This window comes from Hipposideros armiger, unplaced genomic scaffold (assembly GCF_001890085.2).
Source record: "Hipposideros armiger isolate ML-2016 unplaced genomic scaffold, ASM189008v1 scaffold_75, whole genome shotgun sequence".
Lineage (NCBI taxonomy): Eukaryota > Metazoa > Chordata > Mammalia > Chiroptera > Hipposideridae > Hipposideros > Hipposideros armiger.
The window spans coordinates 1269961-1292103 of record NW_017731425.1 but is presented as its reverse complement, the minus strand read 5'-3'; the positions used below and the strand labels follow the sequence as shown (position 1 = coordinate 1292103).

General features: G+C 43.6%; 2 protein-coding genes across 5 annotated transcripts in view; both read left to right on the top strand.

Moving 5' to 3' along the window:
• OSBP2 (oxysterol binding protein 2) overlaps window positions 1-22143 on the top strand; it is a 176950-nt gene that overhangs the window by 52096 nt on the left and 102711 nt on the right. The window lies entirely within an intron of this gene.
• Window positions 19241-20680, top strand: LOC109383065 (mortality factor 4-like protein 2). Its single transcript, XM_019643142.1, is given in 2 exon segments — window positions 19241-19667; window positions 19670-20680. Coding segments are annotated over 2 exon segments (867 nt in total). The 5' UTR covers window positions 19241-19493; the 3' UTR covers window positions 20363-20680.

The following is a 22143-nucleotide window of genomic DNA, read 5'->3' as shown; positions in this document are numbered from 1 at the left end:
CTGGGGCAGAGGCTTCACAGACCCTGGCCTGGGTTTGTCCTTGCCCAGGTTTAGGTGGCAGTGCTCTCCAGGGGCCACCACATTTGGGGTCCTTTCTCCTCCCATGGAAAGGACAGAGGCTGTGCCCATGTGTGGGCCCTCGATGCCTGGACACAGAAGGAACATTCTGTCTAGAACCCCAGATGTTTGATGTGCACAGTGCCATACACTTGTAGGCCACCTTTGCCCAGGTGAGAGCAGGGGAGAGCAAAGCTGGGCCAGCAGGCAGCCACAAAACCAGAGAGCGAGGCTGAAATCAGGCTGCCTTTGGGTAGGTAGCTACCTAGGCAGGGATTGGCAGCTCCTGCAGCCTTGGACACTGCCCTTTGCAAAGCGAGGGGAAATTGTAGTGGGTTCATGTGGGACCAGGATGGAGATTGCAAGCTGGAATTCCAGTGGGCAGGTTCTGGCTTTAGATGACTGAGTGAGGGGTTTTCCTCTCCTACTGGCATCCACCTTACATTTTTCTTTGGAAGACAGTCGGATACACTCCACTGCTCAGACATGGGGTAACTTCTCCTGAGGAATGGGATTTCCATTTTAATGAGGCTCTTGAGTCATGGCCCCATGCCTGCCTTGGAAGAAATGCTGCTACAGCGAGCCCATCATTCCTCCTCATCATTAAGCATCAGAAGTGGGGAGGCCAGTCTGGCCCATGGGACATTTTGTCACTGATGAGGCGGCTCTGCGTTTATAGAGAGCTCCTATTCAGAGATGTTTTGTGAGCTCAGCCAGAAGTGTCACCTTCAGGGCTTGGCCACAGGAGCCCTTGGTCCCAGCTACCCTGGCAGCATCTCTGCCTGCTCCAGGCAAACCTGTGACTAGTTAGGCCTGGCACTGAGGCTGTTGTGAGGTCTGATTTTCTCTCTCCTAAGCTGAGCACCATACTCTGTTGCCTTTGCATCCCTGGGCCTCAGGTTCCTGTCTTCAGATGGGAAATAGCGAGAACCCCCAGGCAGTTAGACAGCTGGCACGAGCCCTGTGTGCTGTGGAGCGTCTGTCTTTCTGTCTGCCTCTCTCTCTCTCTCTCTCTCTCTCTCTCTCTCTCTCTCTCTCTCTCTCTCACACACACACACACACACACACACACACACACACACACACACANCACACACACACACACACACACACACACACACACACACACACACACACACGATGGCTGTTGTTATATCATGAGTGTTCTCCCTCCTGTCTCCCCAGGCCAGGCCAGGCATACTTCCTACCCGCAGTGGTTGCTCTCCGGACACCTGGCGCCTCTGCTTCATGGCCCTCACCACAACTGTGATGATTACTCACTGTGTACTCATCTGTTTAATGCCCAACTTCCCTGACAATCCCAGTGCCTACAGCCTTGCTCATCTTAGGTAGACATGCAGCAACTATTTGTTGGGTGGATAAAGGAAGGGGTGGAGGGAGGGAGAGAGCACGAATGGAAGAATGAGTGGGAGAAGTGTGTGCCTGGTGCTTTGGCCTGGCACAGTGATTCCTTTGGTCCATAACTTCTGGGTGCAGAGCCTTCAGGCCATTCCCATAAGGTGTGTGTGTGGGAGGTGGGGGGGTCCTCACAGTGCCAAGTTGGGAGAGCAAATTCTTCCAAAGGGCATCACAGGAAGTGTGGGAGGCCAGGAGGGACTCCAAGGTGATTCCAGGTAGCTAAGCTGGAGAGATCACGGTGGGAACAGTGGTATCCTTAGTAATGGGCGGTCCATGAGCAGTTGCTATATTTAGCCTGCCAGCTGCTGCTGTTCACGTGAAATGCATTGGGGGCTGGATACCCTTTGCTGAGTGATAATACAGGTGTCTGAGTTTTGCACATGTGCACGATCAACATGTAGTGGTCCTCATCTCCTGAATGGAGGGCTGGCCCCAGCCCCCACCAGCAGGGTCCTGACCACCAAAGAGAGGTGGCTCCTGGGATAAGAGAGTCCCTCTGGGGCTGGGTCCTGCCTGGGCTACTCAGCTGTGACCTGTGGACAAGCCCACTCACTTCAGCTCCCTCATTTCTGCAGTAGGGACAGTCCCAGTCCTGGCCCAGCTGACATCTGGGTGTGACAGAATGTGAGGCTGGATGCACATGTGCTGGAGAAAGTGCTGCCAGTGGTCACTGTTGAGGTTGTCGTCATTGACAAGGGCATCCAACAATAGAGTCAGGCCCTCGTCAGGCCCTCCGATATGTGATTGGAATCGTGGAGAGCATTGTCAGTGGAGTAAGTGCCAGGTGTCAAGCTAGCCAGGTGGCTTTTGTTAGGAATGTGCCATGACCCAAGACCATTCAGTCAGAATGCTAGAGGTGAAAAGGCTGTCCCTGAACATTTCTGTCTTTTAAGAAAATGGCTTTGGGCCGGCCAAGTGGTGCGTTGGTTAAGAGTTGGATTGGGACGCCAGCTCTGAGCAGCAGGGCCCCAGTTCGGATCCCACATGGGCCAGTGACACTGCGCCCTCTACAGCTAAGATGGTGAACAACAGCTCGACCTGGAGCTGGGCTGCTGTGAGTCACCGGCAATGGCATAGGCTGCAGCCCCTGCTGTAGTGGGCTGCCGTGAGCTGCCGTGAGTGGCCATCCAATGGCCAATGAGCGACTGCCTCACCCTGGGAAGAGCGCAATGATAATACCAACGTGGGCCAGTGAAGCAACATCCTCCACAACTAGACTGAAAAACAAAAGGACAGCAACTTTTCTGTTCCTCTTCCCTGATTCCCCAACGCTGTTCTCCTCCCCCAATTCCCCAATAAAAATCTTAAAAAAAAAAAGATTCATTTTTTAAGTGATTATTCTTCTTTTATTTTATTAGTTTCAGGTGTACAAAACAATGTAATAGCTAGACATTTACACACCCTCACAAAGTATTACACCCCCCAATAAAAAGGATTCTTAAAAACATAACTTCAAAACCACTGTCACACCTGAAATAACAATCCTTTCATATCATCACCTATTCAAATATCTAATTATAATGTCATTTTTACTGGTGCATGATATTCCGTTGAATGGATATAGCATAATTTGTTTAAACATTTTAAACCATTCAGGTTGTTTGCAGCATTTCCCTGTTATCAAAAAAATAAATAAATAAAATAAAGCACTGGGACAAGCATTTCTGTGCTTGCTTTTCCCCCACCCCCACTGGTGTGATTATTTCCTAAGGGTTAAATTCTTAGAAAAGGAATTACTGGGTCAGGTGTGTGCTTCCCCTTTTGATACTGTTTCCAAGTTATCCTCGGTAAAGTTTGTTCCAGTTTCTACTCTCCTTAGTGGAAAACGCGTGGCCTGGTTAAAGGAAGGTACTCCCTGGAAACATCTGCATGTTAATCCTTTGCCATAGCTCATGTAAATGTACAACCACTGTTCCATTTGTACAGAAATGCTTGTTGCACTGGGCTCAGGGTCTCCCAGATGCGACCGCAGACCAAGGCCATCAAAATGAATAACCGAGTATGGGAGAAAAATGCTTTTGTGCCCACAGCGACAGCCCGCGGGGCCCTTCAGCCGAGGGAGGGCACAGAGCTGTAGGGGAGAGTGATGGCAGCAGCCTCGGAAAGCAGAAGACGGAAGGCCCTGTTAGTGGGGCCTGGCTGGTTCGCAGACGCGCTCATCAGTCTGGAAGCCAGGGAAGCTGGTGGGAGGAAGTCAATACTCTGTCTTTTGGGAGAGAGGGAGGGGAAGGAACTGGTGAGAAAAATCATCCTCCGCTATTCACCTAAACTTGATTTCCTATGCCATTAAAAACATTATAGTGACATTAAAGGAGATTTAAAAGAAATGAAAACACTGCCTGATCCCAGCCATTGCCATGCCTTCGAGGCCCCCCTCCTGCCACATATACACCCACACATCTGAAATCGTGTAACCGTCATTGTGCTTTTTCACTTGGCTTTACAGCATCACTTTTCCAGGCTGTTCTGCAGCCCTGGTTGTCAGTTTTTATGTCGCGTTTTAAGCTTCTGTCCTGTTAAGAGCCGGGTCCCAGTTTTCTCACCCTGCTGTTCTCTAGTTGGATATCTGAGCAGCTTCCATTTATGGCCTGTTATAAATATATAACGCCCCACTGAACATGTCCATGTGTGAAGCTCTCCTCTCTCCTAGGAAAAGTCGCGTTGGGAAGGGGTTGTGAGTGATATGATACCTCTTCATTCCACTGTCCTCCAGCTTAGTGTTTTCAAGAAGGGAATGAGTGTCCCCAGGAGGTCACAAGCTCATAAAGCATAAGGCAAGTGGTACAACATGTGTATAATCTAGGAATAATTAGGCACATGTTGTGGTGCATGATCAAGCCTCTTTTGGGATCGCATACATAATCCTAACAGCTTGGACATCTGGCTTGTGGGTTCTTTGAGGACCAGCACCACCTTCTACTTGCTCTCTGTGCCCAGCATCCAGCACAGAGTGGCAACCCACAGACGTTCTGCAAATGCTTCCAAAAGGTGGCGCTGGGCCACACTGCCATCTGGCATGCTCCTGAGTGGATGGATGTCAGCATTCTGAGGAAACTAGTGCCTCCCTGCCTTGTCCTTTCTGTGCTTCCTGGGGTGCACATGTCCCTTCAGGAGCTGGACAGAAGCACCTCCAAGTAACAGGAACTCACATCCTACCTTCCCTGGGAGAGTTCCAGAAAGAAAGGAAGTACTTTTTTTTTTCTTTGAAAGTATTCCCAGTACCTTTCCAGAATGAAAGAAATAGAGCCAAGGGGACAAAGGAGGAATTCAGTCTTGTGCTTGCGTGAGGGGGAGCAAGGTGGAAAAACTAAGGCCCCTTTGGTGGTTGGATGCTCTTTGCACGCGGCTGGTCCTTGCTGCCTGCCCAGGCCCACCTGCACAGCTCTACCCCCTGCTGCTCCTCTGTCCCCACATTCCCTCCCAGCTCCTCTGTTACACAGAAATCCAGCTTATCCCCATGCCTCAGGCTTACTTCATGCTCTTCAGTATTCCTTTGCTCATTATTTTTTTTAGACATGTATTTCAGGTTTGCCAGTCAGATGCTCATTCAGAAAGAAGCAAAAACCCTTCATCTATTTGTAGCCTACTTAAAACCCAATGAAAATGCCTGAATTGAATGATCGTTCAGGCTGAGCATTCAGCCCCAAGGGGCTCACAGCCCCAGGTGAGCGGAAAGGCACAGTTACTTAGTGTTATTTAAAAATTGCGAGTCACCTGGTGTCATTTTCCGGATCCATGCTTTTGCAGTAAATATGCCCCAATGATCCGTCTCCTCCCAAAATACGGCAAAGTGATTATCCATTAGCAGCTCCCGCAGACAATTTCTGCTACCAGTGAGTGGCATATCTGCTGAAAAATCTCATCCGCGAGTTTTACTCTGCCCCTGCTATGTGCAACAACCTGACACTTGTGAGATGAGGACAGATGCCACAGGGTTGTGACTGGCATTTTTCACATTCCGCTGTGATGTACCCTGATCACTAAGATACCCTTAAACTGTTTTAATCCCTTTGGCATTTGTGGCTCTAACTTCTGTCAAGTCACCTCATCTCAAGCAACCCCCAAATAAATGTTATGTACTAATTTCATTTTAATATTAAACATGTTTCTTCTATCCCACTAATATGTACAACGTAAGAGTGAAAGCAGTGCTAATAATGAAAAGCAGCAGTCTCGCTCCCCCCACTTCCCCTCTTTCCAGCCCACTCTGAGAGACAGCCATTCCTGCACTTGGTTAATTCCGTGAGTCCCACCACACACTGTCATTTGTCCTTTGGTTCCAGCCCCAACTTGCGTTGTGGGTGTAAAGAAGTCAGCGCAGGAGCCTGGCCTTCGCTTGGCCAGGGCGCCCACCGTCCCCTTCTCCACCTCCCTTGGTGACTGCACTTCCCAGAGACATGCTGCTTCTTTGTGTTTCTGTAAAATGCCCCTGAAGTGGTGGGTTGAAGCTTTCTGACCTTGGGCTGCCTGGAGGGAAGGAGACCCAGTAAGGGACATACCCCATGTCCTTTCCCTGCACCCAGGTGCCGAGGCTGACCATGGGTGGTGCTGGGTTCTGTACAGGGCACATCTGGGACACCTTCTCAGTGAGTCAAGCAATCCCACTGAGAGGGTGGGAGCATTACCCCTGTTCACAGAGGAGGACCTCAGGGCCTTGTCCAAGATCACAGGAAGTGGTGATGCTTTCATAGATGTCTGTCTGCTCACCTAGACTGTCAGATCTGAGAAGAGTGCCGAGTATAGGGCCTGCCACACATGAGATGCTCAGGAAATGTCCAGGAAATGTACGGTTCAAACTGTGCCTTGCTGCAGCCCCTGGATGAGAACACAGTGAACAACAGGTAGGGGTTGTTTTGTTGGTTATTTATAGAGGACACCCAGGAATAGGGGAATTTGCTCAGAAGGTAGCCCTGGAGCTCTCTAGGCCATAGCTTGAAAGAGTTAATGCAGCATCCCAAGAGTTCAGGTGCTCTCCTGCTTTCTTAGAATGGCAGTTGTTTTGTTACATTGAACCTCAGAGAGATGGAAATAAAGCATGTAAGTTGGATCTTTATTAGCTTTGGCACTGGTTTCCTTCTGCCTAAAGGCAGCTGGAGAAGGTGATCTGCAGTCACAAACTGAATTCTGTCAGAAGAACACCTCTGTCCTCTGCAAAGGTCCTCGCCCGTTGGGGTAGGGATTCCCCAGGGAACATGAATGGTGGCCCTGCTCGGACCATGGACCATGCACTTGCCTTCTATGGGCTGACTGGGGAGCAGGGTCTGCCCAGTGGGGGAAGATGGGGACCAGCAGCCTGACAGAGCTGGAAGATGGCTGGGCTTTCGGCAGGAGGCAGGAGGTCTGACCTCAGGAAGGTGCCTGACTCGTGGTCTTGGCGACGTGCAGCAGCTGTCCCAGCTAGAGGATGTGTGGAGCACAGAGTTTCTTGATAGACAACCACTCTTTTTTTTTTTTTTATCTTTGATGCATCTTTTAAAAAGAAAAATCTTTAAAAAAATCTTTATTGAAGTATAATTAACATGCAATAAACTGCCTATATTTAAAGTGTACAATTTGATAAGTATCAACACGTGTGCACCTGTGAAACCATCACCACAATCAAGAAAACAGACACAACTATCACCTCCAAAGTCTCCCCATGCCCCGCTTTGTAATTCCCCCTCAGCCCCTCCCACCTCCCCAGGCAACCACTAACCTGCTTTCTGGCACAATAGATTAGTTTGTATTTTTCTAAATCATATAATATATACTCCTTTTATTTGGCTTCTTTTACCTAGCATTTTTTGCCCAGCTATTTTTAAATTCATTCATGTTAAAATTATATATATATATATATATATATATATATATATATATATATATATATACACACACACACATTCATTCATGTTGTTGCACGTATCTCCAGTTCCTTTTCATTGCCAAGTGGTATGCCATTGTTGGATGCACCCCACTTTATCTATTGCCTGTTGATGGGCATTTGTGTTGTTTCCAGATACAGCTGCTGTGCATGTCTGTGTCCAAGGCTTTGTATGGACATATGCTTTCTGTTCCCTTGGATAAATTCTTAGGAGTGGAATAGCTGGGTCATAGGGTAGAAATATGTGTATCTTTTAAAGAAACTGCCAAACTGTCTTCCAAAGTGGTTGTACCATTTTACACGGCCATCAGCAGTGTGTGAGTCCAGGCTGGGGGACACTCAGCCACTACCCCAGAACAACCTGAGGAAGTGTTCAACACAAGTGTTCCTGATAAACAAGCATTCATTTTGCCTTTTAAAAAATGATTGTATGTTTTCTCAGGCAGTACAGTGTCTTATATGTCCTCTCTGTTACTAAGAATAGGGAACCTGTGTACATATGGGCCTATTCACTGGAACCTTGGGAATTGGTACAGGCAGCTCACTGCAGACACAGGTTCTGCCTGTTTGCATTCCCCCAGGACATGACATACCACATCTCAGAGGCAGGGAGGCTTGTTCCAAGAACATATTTCTGTCTAAAGGTAAACAAATAACTCTGTAACACTGCTAATCACTGTTGTTCCCCAAATCTGACTGGTCATGTAAAATATTTGCCTTGGGGAATGTTTGCATAAGAATGCAACTTAGAGGGAGCCCTTATTTTGGAAATAGAAAAACTGTGGCACCTCGACATAAAATGTGCCTTTTCTCAACCTAGTGTTCCTCACTCACATTGTTCCCAGGGGCCCTGGAATCTTTCCAGAGCTGTGCCTAGTTGGCATAGGTAGGTGACATGGGAGAGCTTGAGTCTCAGAAATGTCCTCCATCATCACTCAGCACCATGTTAATTGAAAGTTGTTTTCAGTGAGTATCTGCAGAATGACTGTTTCGTCCCATGAAGAAGCTTCAGAAGCAGTGATAACATTTTCAGAGTTGACATAAGGCCTCTGTGGTCCAGTCTAGAGCGGGTAGTCCCACAGAGCCGTGTGTTAAATGCCTGTTAAAATGCTATGGGTGAAAAGTCCTTGGTTTTCATTTTTAAACACCAGAGTGGCATCCCTAGCAATAGATTTTTGTATTTATGGGAATTCACTTAGTGAAAAAGGTGCCATTCAAATCATTTGGGCAAGAAGAAACCATTAACAAATGTGTTTTAAATTATATCCTCCTAGAGTTTGTTTTTGTGCAACGTGCAAGGTAGGCATCTAATTTTATGTTTCCCCAATGTATATCTAATTTTCCAAACTGAATTTATTCTGTTTTGAACACTCTACTCTCCATTGATCTCTATCAATTCCTGCACCTGTATCCCACAGTTTAATCACTGTAGCTTTCTGGTATGGTTTGACAGCTGGTAAGGTAAATCCTTCTTCATTGTTCTGTAATTTCAAAAATTCAATGGGATTTTCCCCTTCTGTGTAAATTTTAAAATTAGCTTAAGTTTTATTTAATATATTCCATTAGGATTTTGTTTGGCGTTGCATTTAATTGTGGATGAGTTTTTCTTCCCTAACCATGTAATGTGTGGAACCATGTTTTGTTCTTGAATAATTTTAATCATAGATCTAGAGCAGCCAGCACCTTGCACACACTAGTGCTAATGTTTCTGAGTTAGAAAACGTGCTTTCTTGCTACATTTTATAGATGAGTTGGAAAGCCAAACCAGTCCCTGCTGCCAGGGACCTCACTGCTTGCTGTGGGGAGGCAGACAAATCAACAGAAAAATCATAGTGGAGTGTATCTGATGCTTCTCCCTGGCAAAGGAAGCACAAGGAGAGGCACCTACCCCAGTTTGAAGGAATCATGGAAGGCTGCCTGGAGGAGGTGATGCATAAGCTGAGACCTGAAGGGCAAGGAGGAATTTTAGTCTGGTGAAGGTGAGTGGAATACAAGTGAATGTGAGGCCCAGAGGTAGGGAAGAGAGCATGGCTGTCCAGAGAGCTAAAGGCAGTTCAAAGGTAGCAGGAGCAGGGAGGGATAGAGTGGGGTGGGGATGTCCCAAGATGAGGCTGGAGAAACCATCAGGGGACAGCTCATAGACCATGAAAGGCCTTCCCAGCCAGATTCTCTGCTGCATCCCAAGGGCTGACAGTGGAGCTTGGTACTCTCAGCTTTGCTCCTCTGGTTGCTGGGTAGAGAATGTGTCAGAGAGAGGCAAGATGGTGGCTGATGGTGGCCAATGGATCTTGGTGACAGGCGGTGTTGGCAGGTGGTTGTGGCACTGGGGAAGGAGAGAAGCACCGGGATTTGAGAGAGCTTCCATGGGCAGAGCCAAGCTTTGTATCTAGTTTGTTCCTTGACGTGTCTGCAATAATATAGCCCATCCAAACTGGGACCTCAGCTGTGTCACTTTCCAGCTGCATGACTTGGACAAATGATCTAACCCCTCACCTTTTCCAGTTTCAGTTCCTTCATTTGAAGAGTTGGGCTGTTGTGAGGTTGTGTAAGGGGACAGCATTGTGCCTGGCCCCTATGGCATCAATAAAAGTGGAAGTGATAACGATGGTGGGTGAGGACAGCTTGACCAGTTGCAAAGTGTCCTATTCTTCTGAGTGGGGAAAGGGGGTGATACCATCTCCTTTTATCTACTGTTTCCTTATTGCTGTGTTAATCACTCTGAAATTGCTGCCAAGGCACTGGGCACAGAATCCCACCCAGTTCCCATGGAAGATTTTCCTCCAAGGATAGCCCTTTAGTAAAGAGACCCCAGCCCTTTGCAGCATGGAGAGCCAGTGATGGATTCTATGCACAGAACCAGGCCCTAGTCCCTTAGCTGTCTTATTCCCCTTTCACTCAGGGTCCTCAGTCAAAGGGCCAAATGTGCTCTGGGGTGGGTAGCTGACAAACCAGCCAAGGCCCTTGTATAATGTAATCTGACAGATTCAAAGAGGAGCATAAAATGATTTTGCTACGGCACAGACTTGCCAGAGTACCCACAATTACATGTCTCTTTTTATGTAAAATTAGATTAGTACTGTAGCTCCAGTGTAATGGAGCTTCTAATGTCAGGGACCATGTTAATTAATAAGTTGTAAATGTTGATTTTATTTCAGGCCTTCTTTGGGGGTGAATAATTAATTTTTAATGGCTTTGGACAAATCTACATGCAATATTGTGAAAGGGCAAGAAAATGCCTGGACATTAGCCTGTTTCTGGGTATGCCTGAATTATCCATTGGCCATCTCAGGGACTGTGCCACAAAGGGAAAGATGAACATGAAATGTTTCCTTCTAGTGTTGAATGGTGGAAGTGACAACTTTTCATTGTTGAATCCTCTTGGAAAGAACTGCCCTATTTTTAAGCTTGAAAGGAGGCTCTTGGAGGGTTTACTGTGCTATCTCTTGAGATGCATCCTAGAGTTTGCAGAGAATGGCTCTGGAAGGAAGTCCAACCCTGACCAGAGAGCAAGGGCCCGAGTCTGGTAAGCGGGATGGGGGCACATCCTCTGCTCATTCAGAAGCCAGGATTTCAGGGCAGTAAAATTGGCCTCCTCTTAGAAACAAGGTCTGGTTCACCTTTCCAGACCACGTATCTTCTGCTGTTACTAAGAGCCAGTAGCTAACACACAGAGAGGTTTCCTCTCCATTGACCTCACCAATGCAGCTCAGATACTTGCACAGAGAAAAATGAACTTACAGAGCACACAAAAATCAGAAAATTACTGAAAGAATCCCAGGACAACCCAGTGCCCCTCTGTGGGGTTCACCACATACAACAAGCATTTGCTTAGGCTCCCGAGTCTGCTGGAGGACCCTAAGAAAAGAAATGGTTCAATTGGAGGTGCTTTGGGTGCAGCCTTTCCAGAAGGCAGCACCAATGACCGGAAGTGAACAGACTTCAGCTCTAGCCCCAAGAGCATAAGACAGAGTGAAATTTTCCTAAGAACAGGCTCTGCTCTTGAGATCTCTTTCTCTGTAACAGCTTTGCCTCCTCCTCCAGTGGAAACTGTGTTCCCATTTTAGAGTGCAGCTTAAATTTATTTTGTGCCATGTTATTTGGAGATAGGAGGAATGTGAGTCTCCGTGGGAACATGTGTTGTTTCTTGTGCACCTCTCTATACATGTGACAATGGCTGTCACCAGAAAGGTGGCAAGGATGGTAATGACTCTCTCTCCATTCTGTAAGGTGACTGGGCTGCAGAAGGAGGACATGGGCCCCTGGGGTTGACAGACATGTAGTTTTGTTGCAGTGTCCCATTGGGTATGGGTTCCTTGGAGGCAGTGGTTGGCTGGATGACACGTGGGGCTTCATCTCTCTGTCTTCTCAAGTTTCATCCTTGGCCTGCAGACATTCCTGGGTTCTGGAAAACTTTGGATATGCAGCCCCATGAAAATACATGGCACTGCTGTTGACCCCCTATTTAGGGAGAGAGAGAGGGAGGGAGACAGGGAGAGAGAGAGAGAGAGAGAGAGAGAGAGAGAGAGAGAGAGAGGAGAGGAACGACCTGACAAGTTGAAACTGCATTTCCCATTTTGTAGTGGTTTTGGCTGCTTGTTTGCTTTTCCTACACGTGATCCATGACAGGAAAGGGACAATGCAAGAAGCTCTTGTTACTCTTGAGAATTCAAGGAGATCTGTTTGGGGACTGGATTTGGAGAGAGAGAAAGAGACACATAGAGAGAGACAGAGACAGAGACAGAGAGACAGAGATCCAAACATTTTCTGCTGCTGCTTGCTCTCATAACCTGTGTGTCTATAGCTTTCAGGCAATATTTCAGCAAGACTCTAAGACAAATGTAAAAAGCAACCCCAAAGGGATGTAGCAAATTATATTTTATAGAGGAGGGGGTGTGGGTATGGGAAATACTATATAGGTTAAATTTTGTTTGTTTTTTTGAGATGTGGTAATTTGCTGAGAATCCACTGGCAAACGTGGTCAAGGGCCATTTCAAGATGATAAGCGCTTGGATCAACAATTTAAAATCAGTTAAGGGATGTTTCTTCCATTATCTCTGTGCTTGCCTCATTGTATCACATGGCTGCCCTGAAACCAAGGGGAATAGGATCTGTTTAATTGGTTTTTAAGTTCCATTGCTTGGAAGGACTTTGACAGGCAAGGTCAATGTGATCCCTGTTTCAAACACTGCGCTTTTCCAGGTTGCAAGAGCTTACGTCTATTGGGGAATTCTAGATATGATCAGTCCTGTCTTTTTACCATATCTCTGCACAGTCTTGTAGAATACATTGTCAATCTTGATTAATTCTACTTTGTGGATAGAGAAAAACAAATTGTGGAATGGCAGAGTACCTTAGCTAGTATAGAGCATCAAGACTGAGAGGGTCACAGTCACCTTCCCAGGGCTGGGTCCAAGCCAGTGGGGATTTCTGAAGGCTTTGCAGTAAATAGTTTGATTAAGAACCCAGCTAGCCAACTACCCTGTCCCCAAATCAATAGGTAAATAGATAAATATCACTAAAATATAGCAATAGAGTCCGAGGGCCCGTAACTAAAAAATCCATAAGCATTTATCAAAACAGCAAAAAACTAAATATTCAGAAACCACATACAGAAGCTTCAACCACTGTGGTTTGCATGATAAGAAATAGTTTATGAATGCAAATATTTTTTTCATCAACCATCTGCAGTATTGTTTACTGAAGAAAATGAGGTTATAAATCTTCCCGCAAATGCTTCCTGCAGACATCTACTTGCAGGCCCATGGGTAAAAAGTTTGCATTTATATTTCTTAATGAATAGTCTCTTTTGTGTTTAATTAGTCATTGTATCTATGCATGAATAATTCATAATCTGGGTTTGCCACCAGCACTTGGCAGTTAAAGTCAAATGAATAGAAACAATATCTTCAAGCAAAATGTACTCTTTGGCCAATTATCATTGGTTGACAACATGTTTTATAGAGATAAAAGTTGATTATCAGCTGTTGTAAGTTTTGGGTTGTCTGTTTTTGTTTTTGTTTTTTAAATTGGGGAATTGGGGGAGGGGAACAGCGTTGGGGAATCGGGGAAGGGGAACAGACAAGTTGCTGTCCTTTTGTTCTTCAGTTTAGTTGTAGAGGACGTCGCTTCACTGGCCCAAGTTGGTATTATCATTGCACTCTTCCTGGGTGCAGCAGTCACTCGCTGGCCTTTGGACGGCCGCTCAGGGTAGCTCACGAAAGCGCATGTCAGCTGCTGGCCAGCCCCACTGCAGCCTATGCCGTTGCCGGCAACTCATGGCAGCCCAGCTCCAGGTCAAGCTGTTGTTCACCTTCTTAGCTGTAGAGGGCGCAGTGTCACTGGCCTTCATGTGGGATCTGAACTGGGGCCCTGCTGCTCAGAGCTGGCATCCCAAGCCAACTCCTAACCAACGCGCCACTCGGCCGGCCCTTGGGTTGTCTTCTTGTCTGTTGGGGAGAAGGTGAACAATGTGAAAAGCACAAGCCTCAGGTATCTTCTATAATAGCACTTTGAGGACCCAGAGTCTGTATCATTCCCCAGCCCTCCTGATACCAGAGAGGTGCTCTGAGCTCATGAGAGTAATATTAATAATCACTGCCATGTGCGCCTGCTATGTGCTTGGCAATTTTACATGCTTTGTGTGTAATCCTCCAAGTAACTTACCCTCAATCACCTAGTAAGTAGCAGAGCCTGGCTTTGAACCCAGCTCTATTTGACTTCAGGTTCTCTGCTCCATTCTGTCTACCACATTGCCTGAAAACTGAAGGTAAGAGTGACTAAGGTTATATTCAGCTAAAAGATTGATTTAAAATGTGACTTAAGTTGTACACCATTGTTCAAGAAGTATTTATTCACAATAGCCAAAAGGTGGAAGCAACCCGTGTCTACCAACAGACGAATGGATAAACAAAATGTGGTGTATCCATACAATGGAATATCATTCACCCTTAAAAAGAAAGGAAATTCTGAATTTGGTTCAAGATGGCAGATTAGTTAAATGCTATGCCTACTGCATCCCAGGATCACACCAGAATTGCAAATAAATTATAGAACAGTCAACCTCAAGAATCATCTGATGACTAGCTGAACAGAACCCCTATAACTAAAGATATAAAGAAGAGGTCACATTGAGACTGGTAGGAGGGGTGGAGACATGAAACGGGCTGACCCCAAACCCATAGGTAATGGTTGAACACCAGTAGGGACACCTCCATGGCAAAGGTCCTCCTGGAAGAAGGACAGTTCCCAGCCCCACACTAGGCACCCCAGCACAGAGGTCCTGTGCCAGGAAGAGGAATTCCCACAACACCTGGCAGTGAAAATCAGTGAGGACTCTGTCTGCCCATCCCAGTGAGACTGAAGGTGGCTGGAAACCCAGACGCCCTCTTAAAGGGCCCACACACAGACTCACTCGCAAACACTCACCTGGTCTCCAGTGAAAGGGTGGCAACTTGAGAGGTGCCAGAGACATATGGGGGGAAAACTGAGTTGTATGGCTTTGAGCTGAGAGCTGCAGGGACAGCAGCCATTGCTCCAGTGTGGAGCCTGCCTCACATGTAGCCTTTAGGAGGGTGCCATCTTTTCTATGTTGAACCCTCCTCCAATGGGCCAAAGCTGAGACCGCATTGGTCTGTAAAATCCATGCATGTGCACCACCTTGGTGATGCCCTGGGTCCCCACCCCACACAAGTAGTACTGCATCGCCCAGGGCACTATTGGTGACTGAGTGGCCAGCCCTGCCCCACAAGCTGTGGAAACCTTTTACAGCAATAGATGGCCTGCAGAGGCCTGGGAAACTTTTGGTAGTGGGTATTGAGCCACAGTCTGTACTGTAGCCTATCTTGGATGGCTTTTGGGGACCTGCAGGCCTAAGATGAACAGTGGCTGGCAGCGGTATTCTCAGGGCTTTTTTGGAAGATAAAGGAATTTATTACCACCAAGTCAGTATTACAAGAAATGTTAAAAGGACTTCTTTAAGCAGAAGAAAGAAGAAAACAAACAAAGATAAAAAATATAAATAATAAAATGGCAATAACTATGTACCTATCAGTAATCACTTTAAATTTGAATGGATTAAATGTGCCAATCAAAAGACATAGATTAGCTGAATGGATAAGAAAACAAGACCCATGCATATGCTGTCTACAAGAAACCTACCTCAGATCACAAGACACACATAGACTGAAAGTAAAGGGATGGAAAAAGATATTTCACACAACTGGAAACAGAAGAGCTGGAGTAGCAATACTTATATTGGACAAAATAGACTTTAATATGAAGGCTATAATAAGAGACAAAGAAGGACATTACATAATAATAAAGGGATCAATCCAACAAGAGAAAATAACCCTAGTAAACATGTATGCACCAAACATAGGAGAACCTAAATATATAATATAAATATTGACTGACATAAAGGCAGAGATCAACAGTAACACAATCATACTAGGGGCTTTAACACCCCACTGATACCAACGAACAGATCTTTCAGACAGAAAATCAACACAGAAACAGTGGACTTAAATGACACACTAGACCAGATGGATTTAATTGATATTTTTAGAGCATTTCACCCCAAAGCAGCAAATATACATTTTTTTCAAGTGCACATGGAACATTTTCCAAGATAGATCACATGTTAGGCCACAAAACAAGTCTCAGTAAATTTAAGAAGATTGAAATCATATCAAGTGCCTTCACCGACCACAATGGTATGAAACTAGAAATCAATTACAAGAAAACAACTGAAAAACACACAAATACATGGAGGCTAAATAACATGCTACTAAATAATGAATGGGTCAACAATGAGATCAAGGAAGAAATCAAAAGATACTTTGAGACAAATGAAAATAAAAACTCAATGACCCAAAATCTATGGGACACAGTCCTAAGAGGGAAATTCATAGCAATGCAGACCTATCTTAAGAAACAAGAAAAATCTCAAATAAACAGTCTAACTTTACACATAAGGGAACTGCAAAAAGAACAGCAAAGCCCAAAGTGAGTACAAGGAAGGAAATAATAAAGATCAGAGTGGAAATAAACAAAATATAGACTAAAATAACAATACAAAAGGTCAGTGAAACCAAGAGCTGGTTTTGTGAAAAGATAAACAAAACTGACAAACTTTTAACCAGACCCATCAAGAAAAAAAAAAGAAAGGACCCAAATAAATAGAATCAGAAATGAATGTGGCAAAGTGACAATTGACCACAGAAATACAAAAACTTTTAAGAAAATACTATATGCCACCTATATGCAACTATATGCCAACAAATTACACAATTGAAAGAAATGAATAAATTCCTAGAAGCATACAATTTTCCAAGGCTAAATCAAGAAGAAGCAGAAAATTTGAACAGGCCAATTACAACAAATGAAATCAAATCAGTAATCAACAAGCTCCCAAAAAACAAAAGTCTTTGGATTAAGAAACTTTGGTACATTTACACAATGGAGTATTATTCAGCTATAAAGAAGAAGGAAATAGTACCCTTTGCAACAATATGGATGGAACTAGAGAACATTATGCTAAGTGAAATAAGTCAGTCAGAGAAAGACAAATATCATATGATCTCACTTATACGTGGATTCTAAGGAACTGAATGGATGGGAGAAGTGGATGGAGATAGTCTCAGAGATACAGAGGAAGAACTGAGGGTTGCTAGTCGGGAGGGGGTGGGGATGAAGGAGAAGGGGAAGGGATGAGACAATACAATTGGGTAATTGTAATATGGCCGCAGGGATAGAAAAAGACAGTCTGAGGAATACAATCAATAATGTTGTAAGCATTTCTTAGGGGGCCAGATGGACCCATGTCCTTTTCGGGAGTCCACTTCATAGTTGATGTAGAGGCCTGACCACCGCATTGTATTTCTGAAACTGATGTTGAATAATACTGTATGTCAACTATAATTATATATACATATAACCTCGGGACATGGAGTAGAGTGCGGGAACAGATTCAATGGAATTGTAATAGATAAGCATGATATCGGGGGTGGGAGGGTAGTGGATGGGGGGAGGGGGGTTGTTACTTTGTGAGGGTGAAAAATGTAACTATTGCATTGTTCTGTACACCTGAAACTAACAATAAAAAATTTTTAAAAAGTCTTGGACCAGATGGCTTCACAGGTGTTTTACCAAATATTCAAAAAAGAATTAATACCTATTATCCTCAAATTAGTCCAAAAAATTTAAGAGAAGGGAAAACTCCCAAGCTCCTTTTATGAGGCCACCATTACCCTGATTGCAAGGCCAGACAAAGACGTTACAAAAAAAGAAAACTATAGGGCGATATTTAGTGAACATAGATGCAAAAATCCTCAACAAAATATTAGCAAACCAAATTTAGAAATACATTTAAAAGGTCATACACCATGATCAAGTGGGATTCATTCATGGTATGCAAGGTTGGTTTAATATTTGCAAATCAATTAACGTGATACACCACATAAACAAAATGAAAATTAAAAATCACATGGTCATATCAGTAGATGCAGAAAAAGCATTTGACAAAATCCAGCATCCATTTATGATAACTCAGCAAAGTGGGAAAAGAGGGAACATATCTCAACATCATAAAGGTCATATATGACAAACCCACAGCTAATATCATAGTCAATGAGGGAAAGCTAAAATTATTCTCCTTAAGATCAGGAACAAGACACTTTCACCATTTTTATTCAACATAGTAGTGGAAGTCCTAGCCACAGCAATCAGACAAGAAAAAGAAATAAAAGGCATCCAAATGAGAAAGAAGAAATAAAAAACTGTCATTATTTTCAAATGACATGATACTATATAGAGAGAACCCCAAAGATTTCACCAAAAACCTACTAGAACTGATAAATGAATTCAGTAAAGTAGTGGGATACAAAATTAATATTCATAAATAGGTTGCATTTTTATACACCAATAACAAACTATCAGAAAGAGAAATTAAGAAAACAATCTCATTTACAATTGCATCAAAAAATAAAATACTTAGGAATAAATTTAACCAAGGAAGTAAAAGACCTGTACTCAGAAAATTATAAGACACTGAAGAGAGAAATTAAAGAAGATACAAATAAATGGAAACATATACCATGCTCATGGATAGGAAGAATTAATGTAGTTAAAATATCCATACTACCCAAAGCAATATAGATTCAAGGTAATCCCTATCAAAATACCAATGGCAGTTTTCATAGAACTAGAACAAATAATCCTAAAATTTATATGGAACCATAAAAGACCCCAAATAGCCATGACAATCCTGAGAAAGAAAAACAAAGGTGGAGATATCATGCTACCTGATGTCAAATTACACTACAAGGCCATAGTAATCAAAACAGCATGGTATTGGCATAAAAACAGACACATATATCAATGGAATAGAATAGAGAGCCCAGAAATAAATCCATGCCTATCTGGTCATTTAATCTCCAACAAAGGAAGGAAGAATTTACATTGGGGTAAAGACTGTCTATTCAATAAGTGGTGCTAGGAAAACTGGACAGATACTTGCAAAAACTGGACCATTTAATGCCATATACAAGAATAAACTCAAAATGGATTAAATAGTTAAATGTAAGACCTGAAACCATTAAACTCCTAGAAGAAAATATAGGAAGTAAATTCTCAGACATTACCCTTAGTAATATTTTTACTGATATATCTCCTCGGGCAAGGGAAACAAAAGAAAAAATAAACAAATGGGACTGCATCAAACTAAAATGTTTTGCACAGCAAAGGAAATCATTAACAAAACAAAAAGACATCCTACTCAATGGGAGAAGATATTTTCCAATGATACATCTTATAAGGGGTTAATATCCAAAATTTATAAAGAACCCATACAACTCAACACCAAAAAACAAACAATGAATTAAAAAATAAGTGATGGTGGTTGGAGGGACGGCAGTGAGCACATGTCGGCCGCTGGAAAGAGCTGGATTCTCGTTTCAGGCCATTATCAGAAAAGCTAAGTTTGCTGTATAGTAAGGATCAGAAGATCTGATCCTGATTACAGAATCTTGGGTTGTGACTCCCCCCCTCATCCTTCCAGACCATCCCAGAAGATATATAAGAGTGCATCTGAAAAAACACTAGGAGTTCCTGGAAGAGCAAGAAGGAAGAGGATTATTGGTTGAAATAAAAACAGGGTTGAATGAGTTCCAGAAAGCAGGGTTCTCAAACTCGTGGACAACAATCTGCAGAAGAAGACAACTTCAAAAAACCAACTAGAAGCAACATGCAGAGAAGCAAGATGAGAAGGGCCTCCTCGGGAAAGAAGACGGCTGGTCCACAGCAGAAGAATCTGGATCCAGCCCTCCCAGGCAGATGGGAGGGGGGCGCTCTGCTGAGAACCCCCCTTCAGGATCTGTGAGGAAGACAAGAAAGAACAAACAGAAGACTCCTGGAAACGGAGATGGTGGCAGCCCCAGTGAAGCCCCTCAGCCACCTCGGAAGAAAAGGGCCGGGGCCGACCCCACTGTTGAAAGCGAGGAGGCGTTTAAGAATAGAATGGAAGTTAAAGTGAAGATTCCTGAAGAATTAAAGCCATGGCTTGTTGAGGACTGGGATTTAGTTACCAGGCAGAAGCAGCTGTTCCAACTGCCTGTGAAGAAAAATGTAGATACCGTTCTGGAGGAGTATGCAGATTGCAAGAAGTCGCAAGGTAATGTCGACAACAAGAAGTATGCAGTGAACGAAGTGGTGGCGAGCATAAAGGAATACTTCAACGTGATGCTGGGCAGTCAGCTGCTCTACAAGTTTGAGAGGCCCCAGTACACCGAAATCCTCTTGGCTCACCCGGATGCGCCCATGTCCCAGGTTTATGGAGCGCCACACCTACTGAGATTATTTGTAAGAATTGGAGCGATGTTGGCATACACGCCCCTTGATGAGAAGAGCCTTGCATTACTGTTGGGCTACTTGCATGATTTCCTAAAGTATCTGGCAAAGAATGCTGCATCTCTGTTTACTGCCAGTGATTACAAAGTGGCCTCAGCCGAGTACCACCGCAAAGCCCTGTGAGGGTCTACTGACCACTCACTGTTATGTCTGGTATCAGTAAACACTTTTTGTTCTTAGTCTTTTTCCTGTATGATTGATGTTCTTTCCAATTGTTAATGTACAACAGGGCTTATGTTTCAGTTGTTTTCTGTTTTGTTCTAAACAGAAAATGAAAGGAGTGCGAGCTCCTTTTCTCATTTCAGAGTTGCTACCAGTGTATGCAGTAATTAGACAAAGAAACATTCAGTAGAACATTTTCTTGCCTAGTTGACAACATTGCTTGAATGCTGGTGGTTCTATCCCTTTGACACTACACAATTTTCTAATTCTGTGTTAATGCTACATGACAAAATGCCCTGATTCCTAGTGCCAAAGGTTCAACTTAATGTATATACCCGAAAACCCATGCATTTTTGCTCTTGTTTCTCGTGCTTGAAGTAAAACAGCCCATCCTCTGCAAGTCCATCTATGTTGTTCCTTAGGCATTCTATTCTATCTTTGCTCAAATGGTTGAAGGATGGTGGTTTGTTTCATGGTTTTTGAATTTGAGTCTAATGCACGTTCTAACATGATAGAGGCAATGCATTATTGTGTAGCCATGGTTTTCTGGAGAAGTTGCTATTTTAGGAATTGTATTTCAGATCTTAAATAAAATTTGTTTCTAAATTAAAAAAAAAAAAAAGCAAAGGACCTACGTAGACATTTCTCCAAAGAGGACATACAGATGGCCGATAGACATGAAAAGATGCTCAGCATCACTAATCATCAGAGAAATGCAAATAAAAACCACAATGAGATACCACCTCATGTCAGAATGACTATCATCAATAAATCAACAGAAGTGTTTACCAGGATGTGGAGAGAAGAGAATGCTCGTGCACTGTTGGTGGGATTGTAAATTGGTTCAGCCACGATGAAAAACAAGGTGGAGGTTCCTCAAAAAGTTAGTAATAGAACTACCATATGATCCAGCAATTCCACTCCTGGAATTCCAAAACACTAATTTGAAAAAATATATGCACCCCTATGTTTACTGCAGCACTATTCACAATAGTCAAGATATGGAAACAACCAAAATGCCCATCAATTGACGATTAGATAAAGAGATTGTGGTACATTTATACAATGGAATATTACTCTGCCATAAAAATGAATGGAATCTTATCATTTGCAGTAACATGGATGGACCTAGAGGATATTATACTAAGTGAAAAAAGTCAGATTGAGAAAGACAAATACCACATGATCTCACTTATATGTGGAATCTGAAGAACAGAATAAAAGAACAAACAAAACAGAAATAGACTCATAGATACAGAAAACAAACTAATGGTTGCTAGATGGGAGGGGGTTGAGGGGATGGGTGAGAAAGGTGAAGGGATTAGGAAGTACAAATTGGTTGACACAAAGTAGTCACGGGATGTGAAATAGAGTATGGGGAATATAGTTGATAATATAAAAACTATGTGTGATATCAGATGGGTACTAGACTTATCGGGGGGGATCACTTAATTATATAAATGCCTAAACATTATGCTGTACTCCTGAAACTAATATAAAATAATATTGAATGTCAACTATAATTAAAGTGTGCATATATGTATATATATATATATATATATCCAAAAAATGTGTACACATTTTAAGAAATGAAAAAACTGTTAAAATTGTAATACTCAATATTCGATGTCTGACAATTAAGTTTGTGAACTTGTTGCAACAATGTTGCTAACCTTTTTTTGATATCAGAGGGATTATTCATTATGAATTTGTACCAACTGGACAAACAGTTAACCAAGTTT